The 21580-nt window shown below is 33.4% G+C and overlaps 2 protein-coding genes across 2 annotated transcripts; both read left to right on the top strand.

The window, feature by feature from the left end:
- Window positions 1–2034: 2034 nt before the first annotated feature.
- Window positions 2035–14637, top strand: LOC127239870 (kinesin-like protein KIN-14B). The gene is made up of 22 exons (XM_051258219.1): window positions 2035–2416; window positions 3549–3672; window positions 3830–3916; window positions 4029–4199; window positions 4281–4387; window positions 4622–4753; window positions 4888–5096; window positions 5634–5792; window positions 6214–6305; window positions 7193–7314; window positions 7529–7702; window positions 8689–8835; window positions 9092–9280; window positions 9393–9514; window positions 9623–9833; window positions 10426–10617; window positions 10698–10916; window positions 11412–11759; window positions 11885–11983; window positions 12640–12780; window positions 12882–13040; window positions 14004–14637. The coding sequence occupies exons 1-22, from the start codon at window positions 2198–2200 to the stop codon at window positions 14427–14429; spliced, it is 3849 nt and encodes a 1282-aa protein (XP_051114176.1). The 5' UTR covers window positions 2035–2197; the 3' UTR covers window positions 14430–14637.
- A 1490-nt stretch (window positions 14638–16127) lies between these two features.
- Window positions 16128–17306, top strand: LOC127239608 (ethylene-responsive transcription factor ERF017-like). Its single transcript, XM_051257842.1, has one exon. It carries the CDS (start codon window positions 16227–16229, stop codon window positions 16899–16901), a length of 675 nt encoding a protein of 224 aa, XP_051113799.1. The 5' UTR covers window positions 16128–16226; the 3' UTR covers window positions 16902–17306.
- The last annotated feature ends 4274 nt before the right edge of the window (window positions 17307–21580 follow it).

Raw genomic sequence — 21580 nt, forward strand, 5'->3', positions numbered from 1 at the left:
AGTGAATTGTGATTATTACTCTATTACTCCTTCGTCCCAGTAATTTGATTTTATTTTCTATTTTCATCTATTTCATATTGTTCTTTTTATTTTTAAAAATATAATTATATATTTTAATTGCATTTTAAAATTTAAATTTTATAATTTTTAAAATTTTAATTAAATTATTTTTTTATTTTACTCTTAATCTATAATTATTTTTACTAAATAATAATTATTTTTACTAATACACTTCTTAATTATTTATAATCTTATACTGTAGATGGAGGGGGTACAAAATTACAAAGAATATATCAAATTGGATAAAGAGAATAATATTTATTAAAACTTAAGCTATAAAAGAATTGGTGGGCGAAGAAATTCATTATTTTAAAAAAAAAAAATTAAAATTAAATTTGTGGGTTAATATGGGGATGTGTTTGTTTGAGAATTTAAATTTTGAATTGTAATTTTAACAGTAAAAAATTTAAATTGTAAGTATTAAAACAAAAATTATTTTTATTTCATTTAAATTTAAATTTTTTATTTGTAGTCCATTCAAAAAAATTTATCAAAACTAAGTCCTATAAAAAAAATTTCATCATTTCTAGTCCTAACGGATTATACCAACGCCATGATTATCGGTGCTCATCTGACAACTGAATCGGATTAAACACGGTCATGTTTTATGTAACACGACCGTGTTTAAATGAATTGCTTGTCTAATTGATTCAACACGGGCGGCGGCGGTCGATCATGGACGTCGCGTCTCCGGTGCTCTACGGTGGTGGAGGAGGGGCCGGCATTGGCGCTAAAGGTCGCGGCGGTCCGATTCGGTTGAGAAAGAGAAAAGAGGAGAAGAGACCGCTTTAATCACGAATGTGTATTTTGTCAAACATGCCCGTGTTGAATCCGTCATATAAGCAATTCATTTAAACATAGCCGTGTTTAATACAACTCAGCTAACAGATCAACATTGGTAACCGTCATGTCAATATAGTTCGTTAAAATTGGAATTGGGAAAGAGAAAAAGGATAAGAGACAGAGTTTTAACCACAGACATGTATTTTGTCAACACGCCCATGTTGAATTCGTCGTACAAGCAATTCATTTAAACACAGTTGTGTTTAATTCGACCAAGATGCTAGATCAGCGTCGGTAACCGCTACGTCAGTTAAAAATGAAACGATATGATTAGAAATGATGGAGGTTTTTCTGTATAAGACTTGATAAAATTTTTTTGAATGTGATGAAAAATAAAAAAATTGAATTTGAAAGGGACTACAAATGATTTTTCCTAAGGGTGTGTTGGTTTGGGAGAAATCCCTCAAATTTCACAATTTATCAAATTTTTTTCCTTAAAAAATATCAAATTAAAATATTTATTTTTTATTTTTATATTATATTAAAAATTAATGTTATATTCAAGATATAACATCTAACACTTATTTATATTACATCATACGACCACTATAATTCATATATTTTACTATTTAAATTTCAACTCAAAATCCAAAATCCCAAATAAATATATTCTAAAAGTATTATATGATGTCTTGGTTAAAATAAATTTTTAATATAATATAAAAAATAAAAAATAATTATTTTATTTGATGTTTTTAATAGATAAAATTTTATATAGTAAAAATAAGAAAAAATCTTTCAAAAAATACACCGTGGGTGTGTCAGAATTTAATATTGTAAAATTTAAAATTCAAATTCTTTAAAAAAAAAAAAGAAATTTAAGAGAAATTTAATTTAAATTTAATATTAAAATAATATACGACGGCATCAAACAATAGACAGCCGAGGTTTTTGTCAGCTCAATAGATGATAAGAAAATTTATATATAAGAGTTTATTATATATTCGTTGCCAAAATTTCGAACTTTTTACCTCCAAAACAAAAAAAGCAAATCAGTTCACTTAACATGTCACAGGTACGAGTCAATGTCGGGACAATTTTGTGAACCCAATTTGCCCAAATGTGTCCCACTTCGAAACCACACACCACACCACACCAGATTCCAAGCATCCATCGTGGCCATGCCTCGCTCTCACCACAAAAATTCGCATTTTGAATTGGATAGCGGTAAAATCACAGGATTGAAGGGCCACAGTTCAGCCCCGCCATTGCCTTCTTCTCTTCTTATCTGCAGGAAACTCATTTTTCATGCTGTCTTGAGATTTTTACTTGATTGAATTTGAGGAGTTTTGCAATGGGGGAGCAGAGGAGTAGCAGTAGCAGTAGCAGTGGCAACAACCGGTGGAATTGGGAGGTATCCGGGTTCGAGCCACGGCGCCCGTCGGAGCAGCGGGATGACTACCGGAAGACGCCGCTGTCGGGGCGGCGATACTCGATGTCGATTTCATCGCATTCCGAGCTGTCCAGGCTCGCCGCGAGCTCCAAGCTCACGCAGTTGAAGGACAAAGTCAAGGTTCATCTTCTATTACTAATGCTATACATATATATGTATTTATATATATGTGCATTTTAGGATTTGGTGTTGATTTGCATCGATGTTTTTGTTGATTTGTTGTTTGACTGATAGCAGAACTTGGTGAGGTAAATCACGTGTAGAGTATTTGATGATCAGGCTTATTATTCGATAAGTAATCTTGTGTTTCAGTCTTACTTGGAATTAAGAGAAGGAATTAGTAGTATATATGCATTTAAGGATTTGGAGTTGATTTGCATCGATGTTTTTGCTGATTTGTTGTTTGAATGATAACAAAGCTTGGTGAGGTATATCGTGTTTATAGTATTTGATGATCAGGATTATAATTAAATAAGTAATCTTGTGGACGAATTGAGTTCAGGAGCTGTGATTAATTATCCAACGTGTTTTGAAAAGCTATCTTATTTCGGTTGCTAGTTGTAGTTATGAAGAAGGGATTCGGATTCACAACCTTGGTTATAAGCCAAGGGAGTTCCCATATCATATCCAATGTGGAATAATATTAACACTATCCCTCGATATGATAATCTCGAAAATACATATAAGATCAATACCCATTACGGGTACCATGGCACTGATATCATGTGAAGAAGGGATCCGGATTTCCAACCTAATATCAATTGGTGATAGGTGGGGTGACCCTTCAACCTTATAAGCCAAGGGAGTTCTCACATCATATCCAATGTGGGACTATATTCAACAGTAGTTGTGCTTGAAGTGTAGTTTCGATTCTTTTCGAGGTGTAAATGGAATTTTCAAGTGTTCGAATGTTAAGGTCTTGGCTAGGAAAGCCTATGACCTCATTTTAAATTCCACAAGACCATTGTTGGTCTATTGCCTGCTATTTTTCTTTTTTCTAGGATGTAGTGATTAGTTTATAGTCCATGAGTCTGAAATGAGATTCTGTGGTGAAGTCGAAAACCTGTACTGCTATCTTGAAGATGATGCCATTGTTAAATTTTTAATGTAAAAGGTTTTACCAGAGATTATACTCTAAACTTTTTGAAATGATAATGTTGTGATTTTATTTTCTGCCATTGATTTGTACCTTTTAATTCTTATTATTACAACTCTTGTTTTCTTGAACTGATTACTTTGCCTTTATGTACAGCTTGTCAGAGATGATTACCTGCAGTTAAGACAGGAAGCTAGGGATCTTCAAGAATATTCTAGTGCAAAACTTGATCGAGTTAGTCAATACTTAGGTGTACTTGCTGATAAGACACGTAAGTTAGGTAAGTCAGTTGGATATGAGTTTGTGGCAATTCAAGAATGACATTTGTTCATCTATACGTATATATATGTATACACATGTATGCCAATATGCTGTTTTCTGTATATTGTATATATAATTTTAAAGTTCTGTGAACTCAAACTAATTACTCTTTCCAGATCAGGCTGCCGTAGAAGTAGAAGCTAAAATATCTCCACTTCTATCTGAGAAGAAAAAGTTATTGAATGATTTGTTGACTGCAAAAGGTTTTCTTCTCTTCTCAAAGCTTTTGGCTATTCTGGGTCCTTCTTTATGCAAAATTTGCTCCATAAGTTCTCTCAAAATCATCACATACTGAACTTGGATTACCATTTGCAGGAAACATAAAGGTGGTTTGTCGTGCAAGACCTCTTTTTGAAAATGAAGGTTCATATGCTGTTGAATATCCCAATGATTATACAGTTAGCATAAATTCTGGGGATGGTCCTCTTTCCCATCCCAAGAGTGTTTTTGAATTTGACAGAGTTCATGGGCCTAATGCTGGACTAGGTGAAGCATGTATTGTTATGTTGATTCCTTATCGTAGATGCTCGTAGAACCCTTACTAGCTTGTGTGCCTCAATTGTGCAGGAAATGTTTTTGTTGATATTCAGCCTTTTGTTCAATCAGCATTTGATGGATATAATGTTTCTGTGTTTGCATATGGACAAAGCGGCTCTGGAAAGACATATACTATGGTTTACTTCTCTTCCCTTGTCCTTCACTGTCAGTATACTCAAGAAATTTATGATTATCTGGTTTAAAATGCAATTTAATGTATGTTAAAATTCATTGATAGTTTGATCTATAGGTTTCCTTAACATTTGATATAACGTTGATATATTCATTTAACTACCTATGTGTGATCTTATGGTTGGCCACTGGTGTGAGTGATAGTATCCCTTTCTCATCACACATCCTTCTTAATGCAGGAAGGCTCCAGCCATGATCAAGGTTTATATGTTCGATGTATTGAGGAGCTCTTTACTTTGTCCACCTCAGATGCAACATCAGCTTCTCAGTATAGTTTCTCAGTTTCAGTGTTTGACATACATGATGAAAAGGTACTTTTCCTTCAGCATTATTGAGTTAAATGTCATGCCTCGTTTAACTTCAACTTATTCTTGTTTGACATTTGAAGTGTGAATGTGTCGAGGTTCATGAGTATCTTTTGTCGAAGCTCATAATGCTTTTGTAGGTGAATGATTTGCTTCCGAAATTTAAGGATCGGCCAAGTGTCCGTCTTTGGTCATCGAATAGCGATCAAAACCTCACACAAGATTTCAAGGTTGATAAATGGGATAATGGTGAAGAAGTGCAGCAGGAAAAAATTGAGAATCCAGCAGAATTCTCCAACGTTCTCCAATCAGCATTATCTAATGCAGCAAAGTCTAGAGCCTTCCACCGGTACGGTTTCTACCAATTGCCCCTTACTAATTTCATGGGGCATACAAATTTCATATGCAGCAAATTATGGTATTTTCTCAGTCAAATTGATTAAAGAGTGTCTGTTTTATGGAATAACTTCAATATTTCACTAGATTATTTCTTGGAAAGTAAAGAGATTTAGTCGAGTGCAATTTAAAGCGACACAGGTAAGGAAGCAAAAAGCAAAACTAAAAACTGAAGCATGCCTTAATCATTTGGGTAGAATAAAAACTAAGAGTCTCAAGATAGGAGTAATTATTTGGGTTGCTCGTGGGAGTAATATCAAGTGTTCTATGTGCATTCAAACTACAAGAACACCCATGCAACATGGTTTCTTCTGTTCATATAGTTCTTTTTATGGACCGTGTTTCACTTTACCGTAATGCATGCATAGATCTTTGGAAAAATAAAAGTCACATGTATCATGTGCTTGCTATGATCTATTTCATAGAAGGCATCAGTTCCTGGGTTCTTCTAACTGAATTACTTTATTATTTGTTTATTTTCTTTTTGTAGGGTTGTCACTATACATATATGCAATATAAACTTAGCCACAGGTGAGAGCAGATGCAGCAAGCTTTCTTTAGTTGATTTGGCTGGAAGTGATGGTACAAGAACAGAGGCCACCGGTGAACATGCAACAGAGTTGTTGCATGTCTCAAGATCCTTGACAGTGTAAGTGAATGTTACATGGTTCTCTTAAAGGCCATGAAATTCATTAATCTTCAATTCGGACATTGTATACTTGCTGCCTATATAGACGACTGATCTCATTCTGGCCATGGTTTCCTTTGTTCAATAGCAATCTATATTGTTTCCATTTGCTAGAAGTTCCCTTACAATTTTCTTATTGGCTAGTCTCGCACAGCTGCAGTTTAAGTTTTACATCATAACCTAGGATGTTTCTTAGTTTATCTGATGTTTGGTTTTGTGTGTTCTACTTTTGTATTTGTTTCCTTTCTCATGAAAGGTTGTTAGAAATTAGGCACCTCAATGTACAACTAGTGTAAAAGTTAGTTGGTGTACTCAATTCATCCTTTGGTTTTTTTTTTTTTCACTTGATCTCACTCATAAATTTTTTTGTTTCATGTTGCAGTTTAGCTGACGTATTGGCTTCCTTGTTCGCTAAGAAGGATAAAATTCCCTATGAAAACTCTCTGTTAACCCAAGTTCTTGCAGATTCACTAGGTATCTATGTAGTTATTTTGGATTTCCTTATTATTAATATTCTGATTTTCAGCTATCCCGTTTTGATTGATAATCACTGCCTCATTTTTTTTAACTCACTGGCTCATTATTGATTCATGTCTATGTTAGTTGCACAAATATTCTTGCCTAGATGCCACTAATCCTACTAGTCATCAATCATTCTTGTCTAGGATCATTATAGTCCCCTTTTATAATAAGTGAAATAGAATCTATAATATGATTTATCTTCTTTAGGTATTTTCAGCTACCAAATCACCTCACCTTTTCATGTTTTCACTTGATGGTCTAGCCTTTTACTTTGAACAATCCAACATGCATGAGCCAAACCAACAAATCTACTGTTGTTTGTCTTCTGATCATGCTGACTTTTTCTTAATCAGGTTTCAGTTAGGTTGCGGCTCTTGTCTTATCATATATTAATCCTGTAAATTATCCTGTTAGATCATGCTTGACATCAAAGTTCTGTGTTGTTGGAAACGTGGAGTATATACCATTGTGGGTTTGAGACCTAGCTTGTTTGTTTCGAAATCCACTCTTGGGTTCGTCTCTCAATAGCTACTATTAGCCTTAGATCTTGTGACTTGTTAGCTCAATTGCTTCTGTCAGAGTTTAATTTTCTGATTATGATCTCTATGTTTTACCCGAGACAGTGTTGAGAACCACACATTTGTGTCATATCATTTGCCCTTATTCATGCCTTCAAGTTGTCTGGAATTATTCAATTTCGCAACATCCAACCCACAGTTGATGCTATCTTGCATAACTTCCTTCTATATTACTTTGGCTTAGTTACAAAACTCATTTACAAATTTGTAGTTCATTTTCTGTCTTATGCTTTACATGACATTGGATTTTCATTTATGCAGGTGGAACCTCCAAATCAGTGATGATTGTCAACATCTGCCCGAATATGCTCAGCATGTCTGAGACAATATCATCTCTTAATTTTTCCTCTAATGTCCAAAATGCCATGAGACAGAAGGATTTTGTAAGTCTTCTGAATTTTGTTGGTAAGAGTATACAAATTTTGCAAGAATATTAGTCAAATGAATTAGTACTTGTTCCTGAAAATTAAGCAACGCGGAAGAGAATTCATTTTCTTCATACTAGTGATTATGCGGGATGCATACAGTTATTAAATGAATGTCAAGTTAATAGTGTGTTCATATTTTTGTTAAGCTTTAGTTGCACTTCTCTTGTAGGCCAGTGAAGCACGTACAGAGTTTCCTGAAAAAGAAGATGAAATCAATGAGCTGAAGCAAGAGATTACGAAACTAAAACAAGATTTGAAACATGCCAATGACCAATGCGTTTTGCTTTATAATGAAGTTCAGAAAGCCTGGAAGGTTACTTCCACGTTGGAGTCTGATTTGAAGGTATTATGTTATGCTTTTGCACTGTTCTCTACCATTTTCCTATCTGCTATTTTGGTGGATGAGATATGAATATTGGCTTTAGGATTATATTAATACACCAGACAAAATTTTTCTGACTAATATGTTGATCGTGAAATGAGTTTGATATGTGTTACTACATATTGCAAGACATGTATTATGTGGAGAGAATACTTTCCACATTGAAGAGTGATTTTTATATGTAGTTGACTATGTATATTACAACTTCTTTATCTTCATCATCAAAATAATCATCTAAGCCTTTGTGTTTGATAATTCTTTTTGGATCATATGCCGTGTTAGCCCTATGGATTACATGCCTCCATTGTGTTCAATTAAGAGGCATATTTTTCATCCATATTTAAACATGCAATATAGTTTCTTATAATTTCTTTCTAGGTCTTCATATAGTCCTTTTTGTATGAACTGAGGGGTTTGTGTTTCAAGTTTCAACATATCTTCTTGTGTTAATTACTTTTTCAATATAATTTAGTGAGTGTAAATATTTCTTATTTAACTTACCCAACATTTTCTGTCAACTTTTGCCTCCAAATTGAGTTGTCCTCTTGATTAAGTTCTACATAATCTCCAAACAAATCTCCCAAGTGGCTATCCAGAGCCCCAAGTTCTTGAGACAACTCATATATGTAAACTTCATCTGAACCTGTAAAGAAATATTATTGCCCAAATTTCATAACCATTGGGTGTACGCTGACACTCAAAACTTTAATGCCAATGGTAAGTGACAAATTCCAACATATGTGACACGTGCACATGCTCTCATCTCCTAGTACCTGCTAGCTGTTTTTATTCATTGTTTTTCAAATGCAATACTTCCATAATTCAGACTATTTGGTTTAATTTTTTATTTTTATCCTACTCTGTCGCACAAAATACTTCTTGGGATGCAATTGTATACGAACTAATAGATGAACCAGACTAAGAACATGTTATCATGTTTTCTGCAGGCAGACAACACAGTGCTTGCAGATAAGTTCAAGATAGAGAAGGATCAGAATCAACAACTTCGAAACCAAGTTTCTCAATTGTTACAGGTGGAGCAAGAGCAGAAGTTGCAGATTGAAGAAAAAGATTCAACTATTGAAATGCTACAGGTTGGCACAAAATTCTGTAATCCTCCTTGTTCATTTTTGTAGAAGTCACTTGTCTCTCCTTCATACATTTTCTTTTAATATCATATAGGGTATTTTTCGAATCAATTTGTTGTCAAACGCCATCTTTTACGGAAACTGGTAGAACCTCAACAAAAATATATTTATTGAACAAATCAAAATCTCTCAGTGTTTTTAAATCTTCTACAGCTTTATACTTGAATCTTGATACCGATGGCCCTTGATGCAACTTCTGTAGGCTAAGCTGAAGAATATTGAGTCACAATTGAATGAAGTTCTTCTCTCCAAAACCACTTTGTCAACGAATGGCACTGGACTGTCAAGTGAAGAGCAAACAAGCAACAAATCCCCTGCTGATGATGTAGAATCTGCTGCAGTTACCAAGAAACTTGAGGATGAGCTCAAAAAACGAGATGCTCTCATTGAGGTCATTTGGGTTGCCTTTGTTATATATCTTTCATTGAACTTTTACTAAAGGTTCAGAATATTTTTGGAGGTATGCTACAAAATAAGCTTCTTTTCTTTTGGTCCCCGGGCAGAAATTACATGAAGAGAATGAGAAGTTGTTCGACAAGTTAACTGAAAAAGCTTCAGCCGAATCACCTAAGGTGTCATCTAAACCTCCTGGGGGCTCAAATGCCCAGTCTCGTGACTTGGGAAGGTGTTTATCCATTCTGATCTCCGTCAAGTTCTCTTTACAATTGTTATTACTTGACATGCATACATACTACCAATTTTGCACGAGGCCTAAATTGATTTTCCTTGACAGAAATGATAATTCTCATGCCAAAGGACGGCCTGGTGATGTTTCCTTACCCACCCAAGCAGAGAATGCTGGTGCATTGGTTAAATCTGGCACTGGTATAGTTAAAACTACACCTGCTGGTGAATATCTTACAGCAGCACTTAATGACTTCAATCCTGAACCATATGACAGTCTTGCTGCCATATCAGATGGTGCAAACAAGCTCTTGATGCTGGTAAGGATGGTGAATTTGCATCTGCGGGTGCACATTTTTTAGATTATACTCTAGCATTTCTTAGGCACCTTTTTATCATGTATCTAAAGCTCATGAATATAAAAAGCATACCTTTGTTAAGATGCCTTACAAAGCATTCCCTAACCATCTGCAAACCAACCTAGTCTTGATTCTTAGGGCCCAGAATTCATTATTAGTCCCACAAATGTACGTTTCTATTCTTGTCCCATGATATACGTTTTAGTAGTTTGTTGCATAATAAGTTAGTAGCTTTGGTTTCATAATTTCAGGCCAATTAAGATTGACGGGAAAAACCCTAATAGCATGTGGAATTACTAAAAGAGTATGCAATGCAGGTGTTACTGTATATTTCTAACAATGATAATACTCTGAAATGTTAATATTACTGAAAATTGGCTTATTATGGCCAAAATAGAAATAGGCACTTGGGATTACATAAAAAGTTCAATTTCACCAATTTTTAGGCAAGTTGGTACCATTGTTTGTAGTTTTTACATGCTTGATTTCTGGTAATTAATTGATCAATGGCTCCTGTCTTTAATAAGCTATTATGTTTCTGCAAAAACTGCAGGTATTGGCTGCGGTAATAAAAGCTGGTGCTTCTAGAGAGCATGAAATACTTGCTGAAATTAGAGAGGCTGTATTTGCTTTTATCCGTAAATTGGAGCCCAAAAGGGTCATGGACACCATGCTTGTGTCCCGTGTTAGAATTCTCTACATACGATCGTTGCTCGCTCGCTCTCCTGAGCTCCAATCAATTAAGGTGCTAAGAAAGTTTATGGTATATTTTGATATATGTCAATCTTGAAATATATACTCAAGAAAAATGATTTGTTATGTAAGGTTCTCCCTGTTGAGCGGTTTCTAGAGAAGCCTGTAAGTGGGCGTAGTAGAAGCTCTAGCCGCAGTAGTAGTCCTGGAAAATCTCCTGTGCGCCATGAATCCAGTGCTAGGACAAATATGCTGGTTGAGGAGTTTGTTCCAGGTTTCAGAGTTAATATAAAACAAGAAAAGAAGTCAAAGTTGTCGTCTGTGGTCCTGAAGATACGTGGAATCGACGAGGTATTTTGTGATATTATTACAGTGAAATAGAGTCGAACATCTCATTGATGAAAATATAACTCCGTCAATAAAATCAAATGTGATTTAAAAAAGGATATATCAGTTACTATATTTTATATATTGTAATGACATTTACTTTCCATGTAATAGTGCTTATACATTGTAGTGGAATTAATTATCTCATAATAATATCGATTATTTGTAAGGAAGAAGGTACTTGTGAAACATTTCATTTATTTTCTCAAAAAAAATGTACAATCTAACGACAATTTCCTCATATTATATGTACTTGATGAATTTTACTGTTATTATAACAATCCTAATTAAATTTTTGTCTCAGCTATTCTGTTTCCATTTTTTCTCATGTATTTTATCCTGTCTTTATATTTTCAGAATCATGTAATATCATAATTGTTTTCGATCAATGGTTAGCTATAGATTGAATTTTGACTGCATTTACATAAACTTCAAAATGTTACATTTCTGATTATATAGGATGTATGGAGACAACATGTAACCGGTGGAAAGCTTCGGGAAATAACTGAGGAAGCAAAAAGTTACGCAGTCGGAAGAAAGGCTTTGGCAGCTCTTTTTGTCCACACTCCAGCCGGTGAGCTCCAGCGCCAAATCAGAAATTGGCTTGGTGAGAATTTTGATTTCCTGTCTGTTGCTGATGACACGGTAGCCGGAGCAACTGGACAGATTGAGCTTCTCTCAACTGCAATTATGGATGGTTGGATGGCGGGTCTTGGCGCTGCCCAACCTCCCAGCACTGATGCCCTCGGTCAGCTTTTGTCCGAATATGCAAGACGTCTCTATGCTTCTCAGCTGCAACACTTAAAAGTATGCATTATATTTAGCCCTTCCCACATTTATGAATCATTTAGAATATAGTTGGAGTTAACTGATGTTTCTTTTTTTTTTTTTTGGGGCTGTGTTATTACCTCATGTTACTTTGTTTCTTTCAGGACATTGTAGGCACTTTGGCTACTGAATCGGCAGAAGACGCTGCACAGGTGGCGAAGCTCCGCTCTGCTCTCGAGTCTGTTGATCACAAGAGACGGAAGGTTAGCATGTGAATAAAATATATATATAAATTTCTTGGTTCTCTATTTTGAAATATGCATTGAATGGTCATTCTCATGTTTTGAAATATGAATCTTATTGTCTGAGTTCATATCTAAATTTCATTTTTTGTCAAATTTATACTCATTAAATTTGGGCGTTCTTTTCTGTTTTGTAAATGTTGGTTTTTAGGTAAAATATTGGTTGAATATGATGTTTTATATAAAAATTGGGGTGTTTTTATTGGGAACAATGAGATTTGTATGGTGTGTTTGTTTTGTCAGATTGTTGGAAAGAAAATTTTTTTATATGAGGTATAGTGAATTGTGTAAGAAATATAAAAATAATAAATGTGTCTAGTGTATTAATTTTTTTTGAAAAACATGTAAAAAAAAATAATAAAAAGAACAAACTCGTAGTAAAACTAAAATAAAAAGAACATATTCTTATTATGTTCTTGTCACTAAATCGAAATATATTTGTATCAATTTTAACTTTAGGCAATGTTGCTCCAATTCTTATAACATTTGACTTAAATTAAATGTACATGTTTTCTTTTTACCGATATGTATGTGCATCTATATATATATATATATATAAATACACACATGAACATATTATCTTGTGTCACATGGACACCATTGTTTTCTGGAATCAGATTTTGCAGCAGATGAAAAGCGATGCATCATTGTTCAGTTTGGACGAAGGCGCTGCACCGATTGGAAATCCCAACACCGCTGCTGAGGATGCACGACTGGCGTCATTAATTTCACTTGATGGCATATTGAAGCAAGCTAAGGTTTTCATCCCATCTCCCATCACATTTTCTTTTTGCTGGTTTTTTTTTATGTAAGTTTATTCCTTGTTAATGGGAAATTTATATATCTTTCACTCGAATAGGATATAACAAGACAAGCATCAGCTGGTGTTCTAAGTAAGAGTAAAAAACGCTCGTTGCTTTCCTCTCTTGATGAACTCTCCGAGCGGATGCCTTCATTACTGGATGTCGACCATCCTTGTGCTCAGCGACACATTGGTGAAGCTCGACAACTTGTTGAGGTATGTTTCTTATTTTATGATTCCATGGAATTAACTACGGAGTATTTTTTGTATGCTTTTAGTTTTTATGAAGTTAAAAGCATGAATAGTTGTGTCGCGGTTTCTACATGCATAAATTGAACCATAGGCCTCTTTACAAAGATATAGTGTACTTATGTGCATATTAGTTTTTTTTTTTTTTTTTCGATTTGGTGTGTTTTTTAAGGTAAAATAGTAGTTGAATGTTATATAAATAAAAAATAGGTATTAAATGTGATGTTTACTTTGTGACTTTTTTGGAGTTCTAGTTTTGATTTTTGGTTTAAATGATGTTTACATGAAAGAAAGTGATGTATTTCTACTTTAAATTGTGAGGATTTGACGGTAAAGTAGAGAAATAAATTTGAAAGTAAACATAGACTTATAGTAGAGAAACACTGAAAAACATACAATAAACAAACATGCATTTCATTAGAACACTTATACTCAATTATGATTTTTGTCTTTTTGTTATCTCGCTGTCAAAATGTATTCTACACATTTGCAAATGTCGTCATTTTTGTCCTTTCACGCGCGGACGGAGGATAAAAATGACTGACTTTTGCATACATACAAGATATATTTTACCAGCTAGATAAATAATACTTTAAGGATATTTTTTGTAATTTTTTCTGCATTTCATATATATATATATATAGAGAGAGAGGTTATGGTGTTGATTAGCTCTAATTAGCATATAAAAAAAATATATAGAGAGAATACACGGTTTCACTTAATACAACATATATTGTGTTAATTGAAATTATTTGCCGACAGTTCATATTTTATAGTGCGATGAATGATCGTAATACGAATTGTATAAATTATAATAATATATTGTATGTCATACTGACACAAATTTGTTTTCTCGATTTAGATTTCATGTGTTCTCTATCTATCTCTTTCTTCTCTAAACAATCTAAACTCCCGATTTTCTACATGTAGTCGACTACAGAAGAGGATGACAAGCACGTCGACTCGGCGGCGCCATCCAAAGACACAACTCAGCAGCAGCTGCAGCCGCAGGACGTGTCGCAATGGAACGTCCTACAGTTCAACACGGGGTCGACAACTCCATTCATCATCAAGTGCGGGGCGAGCTCAAATTCGGAACTTGTAATAAAAGCAGACGCGCGCGTGCAAGAGCCAAAGGGCGGGGAGATTGTCCGGGTGGTTCCAAAGCCAACAGTCCTCGAAAACATGACGCTTGAAGAGATTAAGGATAAGGTATTCTCGCAGCTTCCGGAAGCTCTCAGTTTGCTCGCTCTTGCTCGGACAGCTGACGGGACCCGCGCTCGTTACTCGAGATTGTACCGTACGCTGGCCTTGAAAGTTCCCGCGCTCAAAGATGGATTTGTCGAACAAGTTTGAACGGAGGAGGATGTGTTTCGATCCAATTCGATCAAAATGATCTCCAGTCTTACTGGTTGCTTTGTAAGAAAATTTGTTCTATTTTATACGTGTTTTTTTTTTTTTTTTTTTTTTTCTGAGAACATAGGATAGGATGGAATTGAGTATACAATGTAATACACAATACATATTGGTATTGTTTATTATTAATGTTCAATGTTAAAAGTAACTAATTAGTATAATGAAAAATTTTAAAAATTAAATTTTTTAAATATAATTAAAGTGTGTAATAAGTTTTTAAAAATAAAAATAATTGTATCAATGGATGACAGAGATAAATTGTTATAAATAAATAATGAAAATAAGTCATTACAATACACAAAGGTGAATGATTGCGGTTTTTAAGGTTTGTATTATTCATTATAATTTTCTTTCTGAAAATATCAATTTAAATTTTTATATTATAATACCTTCGTTCCACATAGGGATGTAATTAGTAAATAATTAAGAATATATTAGTGAAAATAATTATCTTATAATATGAATAATTATAAATTAAAATTAAAATAACTAATTAGTTTAATTAAAATTTTAAAAAAATAAAATTCAAAAGTTTAAAATGAGATTAAAGTGTATAATCATTTTAAAAAAAAGGAAAGTGCCATGTTATGTGGGACGGATAGAAACGAACATGTATGTGGGACGGATGGAGTATTATTTATTTGGTCTCATATAATTTATTTATTTATTTTTATTTTCATCAGTTTCATATAATTTACATTTTTAAATATAATTATACATTTTAATTACATTTACATAATACCTAAAACTCCGTATCCAAGCTAAAACGGACAAATTAGCTGAGACGGAGAAAGTATTTTTTTTACATAAAAGTTATTACTCCCTCTGTTCCACATATCATGTCCATCTTTCCATTTATGTTTGTCCCACTTATTTTCTCACTTTTCTTTTATAGAAAAAAATTATACACTTTCATTTAATTTTAATTATAATAATCAATTATTTTAATTTTAATCTACAATTATTTTTATTATACGATAATTATTTTTGCTAATATATTTTTAATTATTTACTAATTATATCTCTCCTAAATTCTCGTGGATACAGTAAAGCGGACAAATATCCGAGAGAAAGTATTAAATACTCTCTCCATCCAAAAACAATAATTTTATTTTGGCATTTTTTTCTATATCAAAATAATAGTCTCATTTTTATTTTTGAACTACCTTTTCACATTTTTACAATGATTATATAAATAAAAATATTTTAATCTTTTAAAAATACTTATACATTCCTCCGTAACTACCCTCTAATCACCAAACAAACTCTAAACCTAAAGAAACACACCCTAATATTTTTCTATGTATTAGTATAGATTATCTAGAATGATTTTTAAGTCTTAATATGTGGCCCTAACTCCTTCCTCGATCCATCCCAATTTCCGCACGAGGAAATTAAAATCTCGCACGTGCTCCGCGTAGCACCAAACCACCTGATCCTTCCCCACTCCGGGACTCCCAACGCCACACCACTACACTCCATCACAAAAAACCCTCAGCCCCTCAAACTCCAGGGACCTTCTATTACCCTCCACTCTCACTTTACTCGCTGACTGCACACTCTCCCTTCAACACGCTAATCAACCCTCACGTGACCGCACGCGCTCCCCACCCGCCGTATAAATACTCCCACCAGCCGCCATTCACATTCAGTCCCATTTTCGAAAATTAAAAATAAAAAAATTGAAATAAAAATTCAAAAAAAATAATAAATCGCTATATCTTTTTTCCGCCGATTATGGTGAAATCGTTGTCGCCGGAGCTCCGCCGTGAGTCGCCGTCGCCTCCGCCGCCGCTTTCGCTGTCGCCGGAGACGTCGTCGTGTAAGTACAAAGGCGTGCGGAAGCGCAAGTGGGGGAAATACGTCTGCGAAATCCGGCTGCCTAACAGCCGCGAGCGAATCTGGCTCGGCTCGTACGACACCGCCGAGAAGGCGGCGCGTGCGTTCGACGCGGCGCTGTTCTGCCTCCGCGGCAGCAAAGCCAAGTTCAACTTCCCCGAAAATCCGCCGGACATAGCCGGCGCGAGATCGATGAAGCCGGCGGAGATCCAAGCCGCCGCCGCCAGATTCGCGAACGCCGAGCCGCTCCCACGCGCCGCCGAGCCGGCGCCGGCTGCGTTCGAATATTCCGATTCGCAATCGGATACCCTTTCATCCTTTTCCTGCCCGTCGGTCACCCATCAGGACTATGAAATTACCACAGTACCCCCCGAGAGTGACTCTCTGAACCAGCTGCTTTTTTCTACGGCTGCAGAGAACAACCTCTCTGAGTGCGGGGCATTTTCGGAATTTTACGATTTCCCGGGCGATTTTTTTATGCCCGCTTTGCCCGACGTTACTTATTGGTCTGATACTACTGATGACGTGTTCAGTACTGAGGCTTCGCCATCTCTATGGAACTTTGAGGCCTGATTCTTTAGGAGGACCCGGAGCTCGAGATCCCGATAAATATGCACAGTAGATGGATTAATGAACGGTATAGATGATCGAGACCCGGGACCTCGAACTTCCCTGCGGACAAACTTTCAATCCTTCTCAGGGTCAGAAATTTTGGAAAATTATTTAAAACTGAAATTACTGACCCAAATTTTTTTATTTTTTGATTAATTAATTATTTTGATGGAACCATTTTTTGTATCCATCATCTTCTTTTATCTTCTTATTTTTTTATTTTTTTTTAAAATGATGTTTCATTATTTATTATTATTATTTTATTTGTTGTCCCTCACATGTATGTATTCTGAGGGACCAAATTTTGCTGTAATAATATTTGTAGAAATGAGTTGAAATAAATTGTACGTGGGGTTTGAATTTTGAGTTGAGATTTAAATAGTAAAAATTTTGAATTTGAATAGTTGTATGATGTGATATAAATAGATGTTGATGTGATGTTTTGAATGTAAAATTGATTTTTAGTATAATAGAAAAAATTAAAAATAAGTGTTTGATTTGATGTTTTTTTAGAAAAAAAAAATGGAATAATCAGTGAAAATTTAATCCATTTCCCGGAACAAACACCCTTCATAAGTATTGCTAAATTACGGGAAATTTTTTTATTTTTATGTATTATTAATAATAATTTTGCATATTTATCATTAATGATGTACAAGACGAATATACATTTATTATGTTATCTTCGATGTCAGAGTTTTTTATTATCGTATTAATTGTATACGATAGAATCAATCAAATAATTACACACATATATATATAATGTATATATCCAATAATAATAAACCAAATAGATCAGAATGATACGAGGCAATGTGGGTGTATTCCTTAGACATATTTTTTCAGATTTTTATTATTTTTTATTTTTTATTTTTTAAAAAAATATCAAATTAAATATTTAATACTTCCTCCGTCCACTATCTATCTATCAGTTTACTTTTTACACATAGATTTTAGTATATTAGTATTATATTGATATGTGATACAATTGATATACATAAAGACTATTTTACCCCTTAACATTTATGATATTAAGTGGTGTTATTTGATGACATTTGTGTAATATTATATAAATGGTGGGGTAACTTTATATTTTAGTGGAAGATACATTTACCAAAAAAATGAAATTGACACATTTGTGATTGACATACTAAAATGACAAAATGGATAAATTGACGGTGGATGAATGGAGTAGTATTATTTATATTATATTGAAAATTAATTTTATATTCAAAATATCACGTTACATCAACTTATATTATATTCAAAATATTTGTTGAGATATTTTAGATATTCAGATTTAGTAGATTTATATCTAGATTTGATCTTATTCATATATTAGATTACTTAGATTTGAGTCTATCGAATCTATTTTGTATGACATATATATAGGCTCCTTACTTTGACAATAATAAGAGAATCTCATTATTTTCTCCCAAATTTCTAACATGGTATCAGAGCTTATTTTCCTCGGCTCCGGTGGATCGTCATCTCATTTTTCGGCTCCGGTGGAGTCATGTCGTTTTTTTTGCTCCGGTAGAGTCCTGTTGTTTTCGGCTCCGGTGAAGTCATCTCGTTTTTTGCTCCGGTGGAGAGTCATCTCGTTTTTTGCTCCGGTAGATAATCATCTTATTTTTTGCTCCGGTGGGTGGAGAGTCAGCTGCTAATTTTATTTATGTTTTCTGTTTGCGTTTATATTCAAATTTATCGTCAAACTCAAGTTGGTTTCTATTATACCACTTGAGTTTGAGGGGGATGTTGAGATATTTTAGATATTCAGTTTCAAATTTAGTAGATTTATATTTAGATTTGATCTTATTCATAGATTAGATTATTTAGATTTGAATCTATCGAGTCTATTTTGTATGACCTATATATAGGCTCTTTATTTTGACGATAATAAGATAATCTCATACAAAATATAGGTCATACAAAATAGACTCGATAAACTCAAATTTAAGTAATCTAATTTATGAATAAGATCAAATCTAAATATAAATTTACTAAATCGGAAACTGAATATCTAAAATATCTCAACATCCCCCTCTCAAACTGGTATAACAGAAACCAACTTGAGTTTGACGAGAAATTTGAATATAAACGCAAAAAGAAAACATAAATAAAATTAGCAGTTGACTCTCCACCCACCATAGTAAAAAATGAGATAACTCTCCGCCGGAGCAAAAAACGAGATGACTCCACCGGAGCAAAAAACGAGATGACTCCACCGGAGCAAAAAACAATAGGACTCTACCGGAGCCGAAAACGACATGACTCCACCGGAGCCGAAAATGAGATGACTCCACCTGAGCCGAAAACGACAGGACTCCACTGGAGCCGAAAACGAGATGACTCCACCGGAGCAAAAAACAACAGGACCCCACCGGAGGCGAAAAAAAGATAGATCGCAACACCAAACAGATCCCACGCAGACAATAGACAAGCAACGGACAAATGGCAGATCACAGACAGGTTTCATATCGCATGCAAGCAACGGACAGGCTTCATATCGCATGCAAGCAACGGACAGGCTTCATATCGCACGCATACAACAGAAAAGAAGCAACAAGCAGGCGGACAGATGACAAACTGCAGACGGGTTTCAGATCGCATGCAGGCAACAAACGGATAGCAAATAGATTTCAAATTGAACGCAGACAACATACAAATGGTAGATAGCATGATTTCAGAATCACTACACCTCCGGGTACAATCCAGGTTGAATATACCCGGAGAAACGCAGGTTGATAGACTATATCTACGGCATAAGAAAAATAGGCTCTGATACCATATTAGAAATTTTGGGGGAAAATAATGAAATTGTCTTATTGATCATCAAAATAAAAAGCCTATATATAGGCAATACAAAAGAGACTCGATAGACTCAAATCTAAATAATCTAATCTATGAATTAAATCAAATCTAGATATAAATTTACTAAATCTAAAACAGAATATATAAAATATCTCAACAATATCATTCTATACATCTATTTCAAATCAAAGACTTTTACCGTCAAATCATATGTAATTTTTTGTTGTTATTTCAAAATTCAATATATATAAATTTATTAAAAATTAAATATTGATTTTAAAAATTGAATTGGACCAGACACAACCCGGTTCATTAGCATGCCCTGCCAGACACGGTCCAAAAATTTTGGAGTCTATTTTTTTAGGTCAAAGCACGATTTTTTCGTATTGTGCTCGGACTGGGCTTTCATGATTATTTTGCCACCCCCAAATGAAATTATTGTATTTACATTATGATTGCCAATGTTGCTAGTCAGCAAAAATTGTTATGACACGATAACCTAACACGAAATAATTAGGTTTTAGTAAAGGATTTTAACTCGATTATAAATACGGGTTGACACGAATCTGTTACAATAATAAACAGATCGAGTTAAAATTTAGGCTCTCAACTCAAATATGACACGACAATCCAATTATAATATATTAATTAATTAATTAATATATTTATTAGATATATATAAAATAATTATAATTTAATAACCCACGTATTAATTTAAATTAAGTTAAATTTAAAATAATTCGACCTAATTCATCAAATACATTATACTAGAACTAAAAAAAAACTAACATAGCACGACAACATGACGAAAAATAATTGAATTTAAATAAAAAAAATTTAATTTAATTATGTATACGAGTCAATACGGGTTAACACAAATCCGAAGCGATAATAAATAAGTCAGATTATAATTAAATTATTTAACATGTTTAAGTATTCAATCAAATATGAATTGACCAAATGCCAACTCTATATTATACATAAATCAACGTTACTTAAAATATTAAGGTTATCAATAAAAATATGTTATCATAATCCATATCTCCAAATACTTCGTCCTTCTAGTTAAAAAATATACATATTTATATTTTGGGACATCTAATTACGAAATAACTATTTCATTAAATATCTCATTTCAATGTCTTTACTTTATATTACATCGTTACTTTTATATTAAAAAAAATAAAAGCAAAAATATAATTATATTACTTTTACCTATCTATTATAATTAAAATATTATTATTTATTAAACTCCACCGTAAAAATAAATATATACTTTTTATTTTTATTTGACGGAGGGAGTATTATTTAAGAGTTTGTTTCTTTTGACACTAAAATCAAGTTTTTTATATTTAAATTATGTATTTTATAAAAAAAATTTATAGAAAATATTTTGTTATATATTATTTTAATACAAAAATCAAACCAATTTTTTTTTTTCAAAACATATCAAAGAAACATACCCTTAAATTCCAGAACAAAACAAAATACTCTTTTATAACAAAATATTCAATTTTTTATTTTAGTCTGTCTCATAATAATTTTTTTTTTTTAAGTAATTGTATTATATACATAACATTACAAATATTTTTACAACTTACAATATATTAAACAAATACTTTTACAATTTACAATATATTACACAAATATTATTATTTAGTCATTTATATTTTATTTTTATTACATTCTAATATAATACTAATATTTTTAAAATTTTATACAAACAGTATACATAATTATGGGACATATTTTGTATGCAAAACTTGTGAATGCCAAAATGACCTCAATTGGTGTTCTAGAAGCCTCCATCTTTTGCACAAAACCCC

The sequence above is a fragment of the Andrographis paniculata genome, unplaced genomic scaffold (assembly GCF_009805555.1).
Source record: "Andrographis paniculata isolate CXL003 unplaced genomic scaffold, ASM980555v1 Contig78END, whole genome shotgun sequence".
In the NCBI taxonomy this organism is placed as follows: Eukaryota; Viridiplantae; Streptophyta; class Magnoliopsida; order Lamiales; family Acanthaceae; genus Andrographis; species Andrographis paniculata.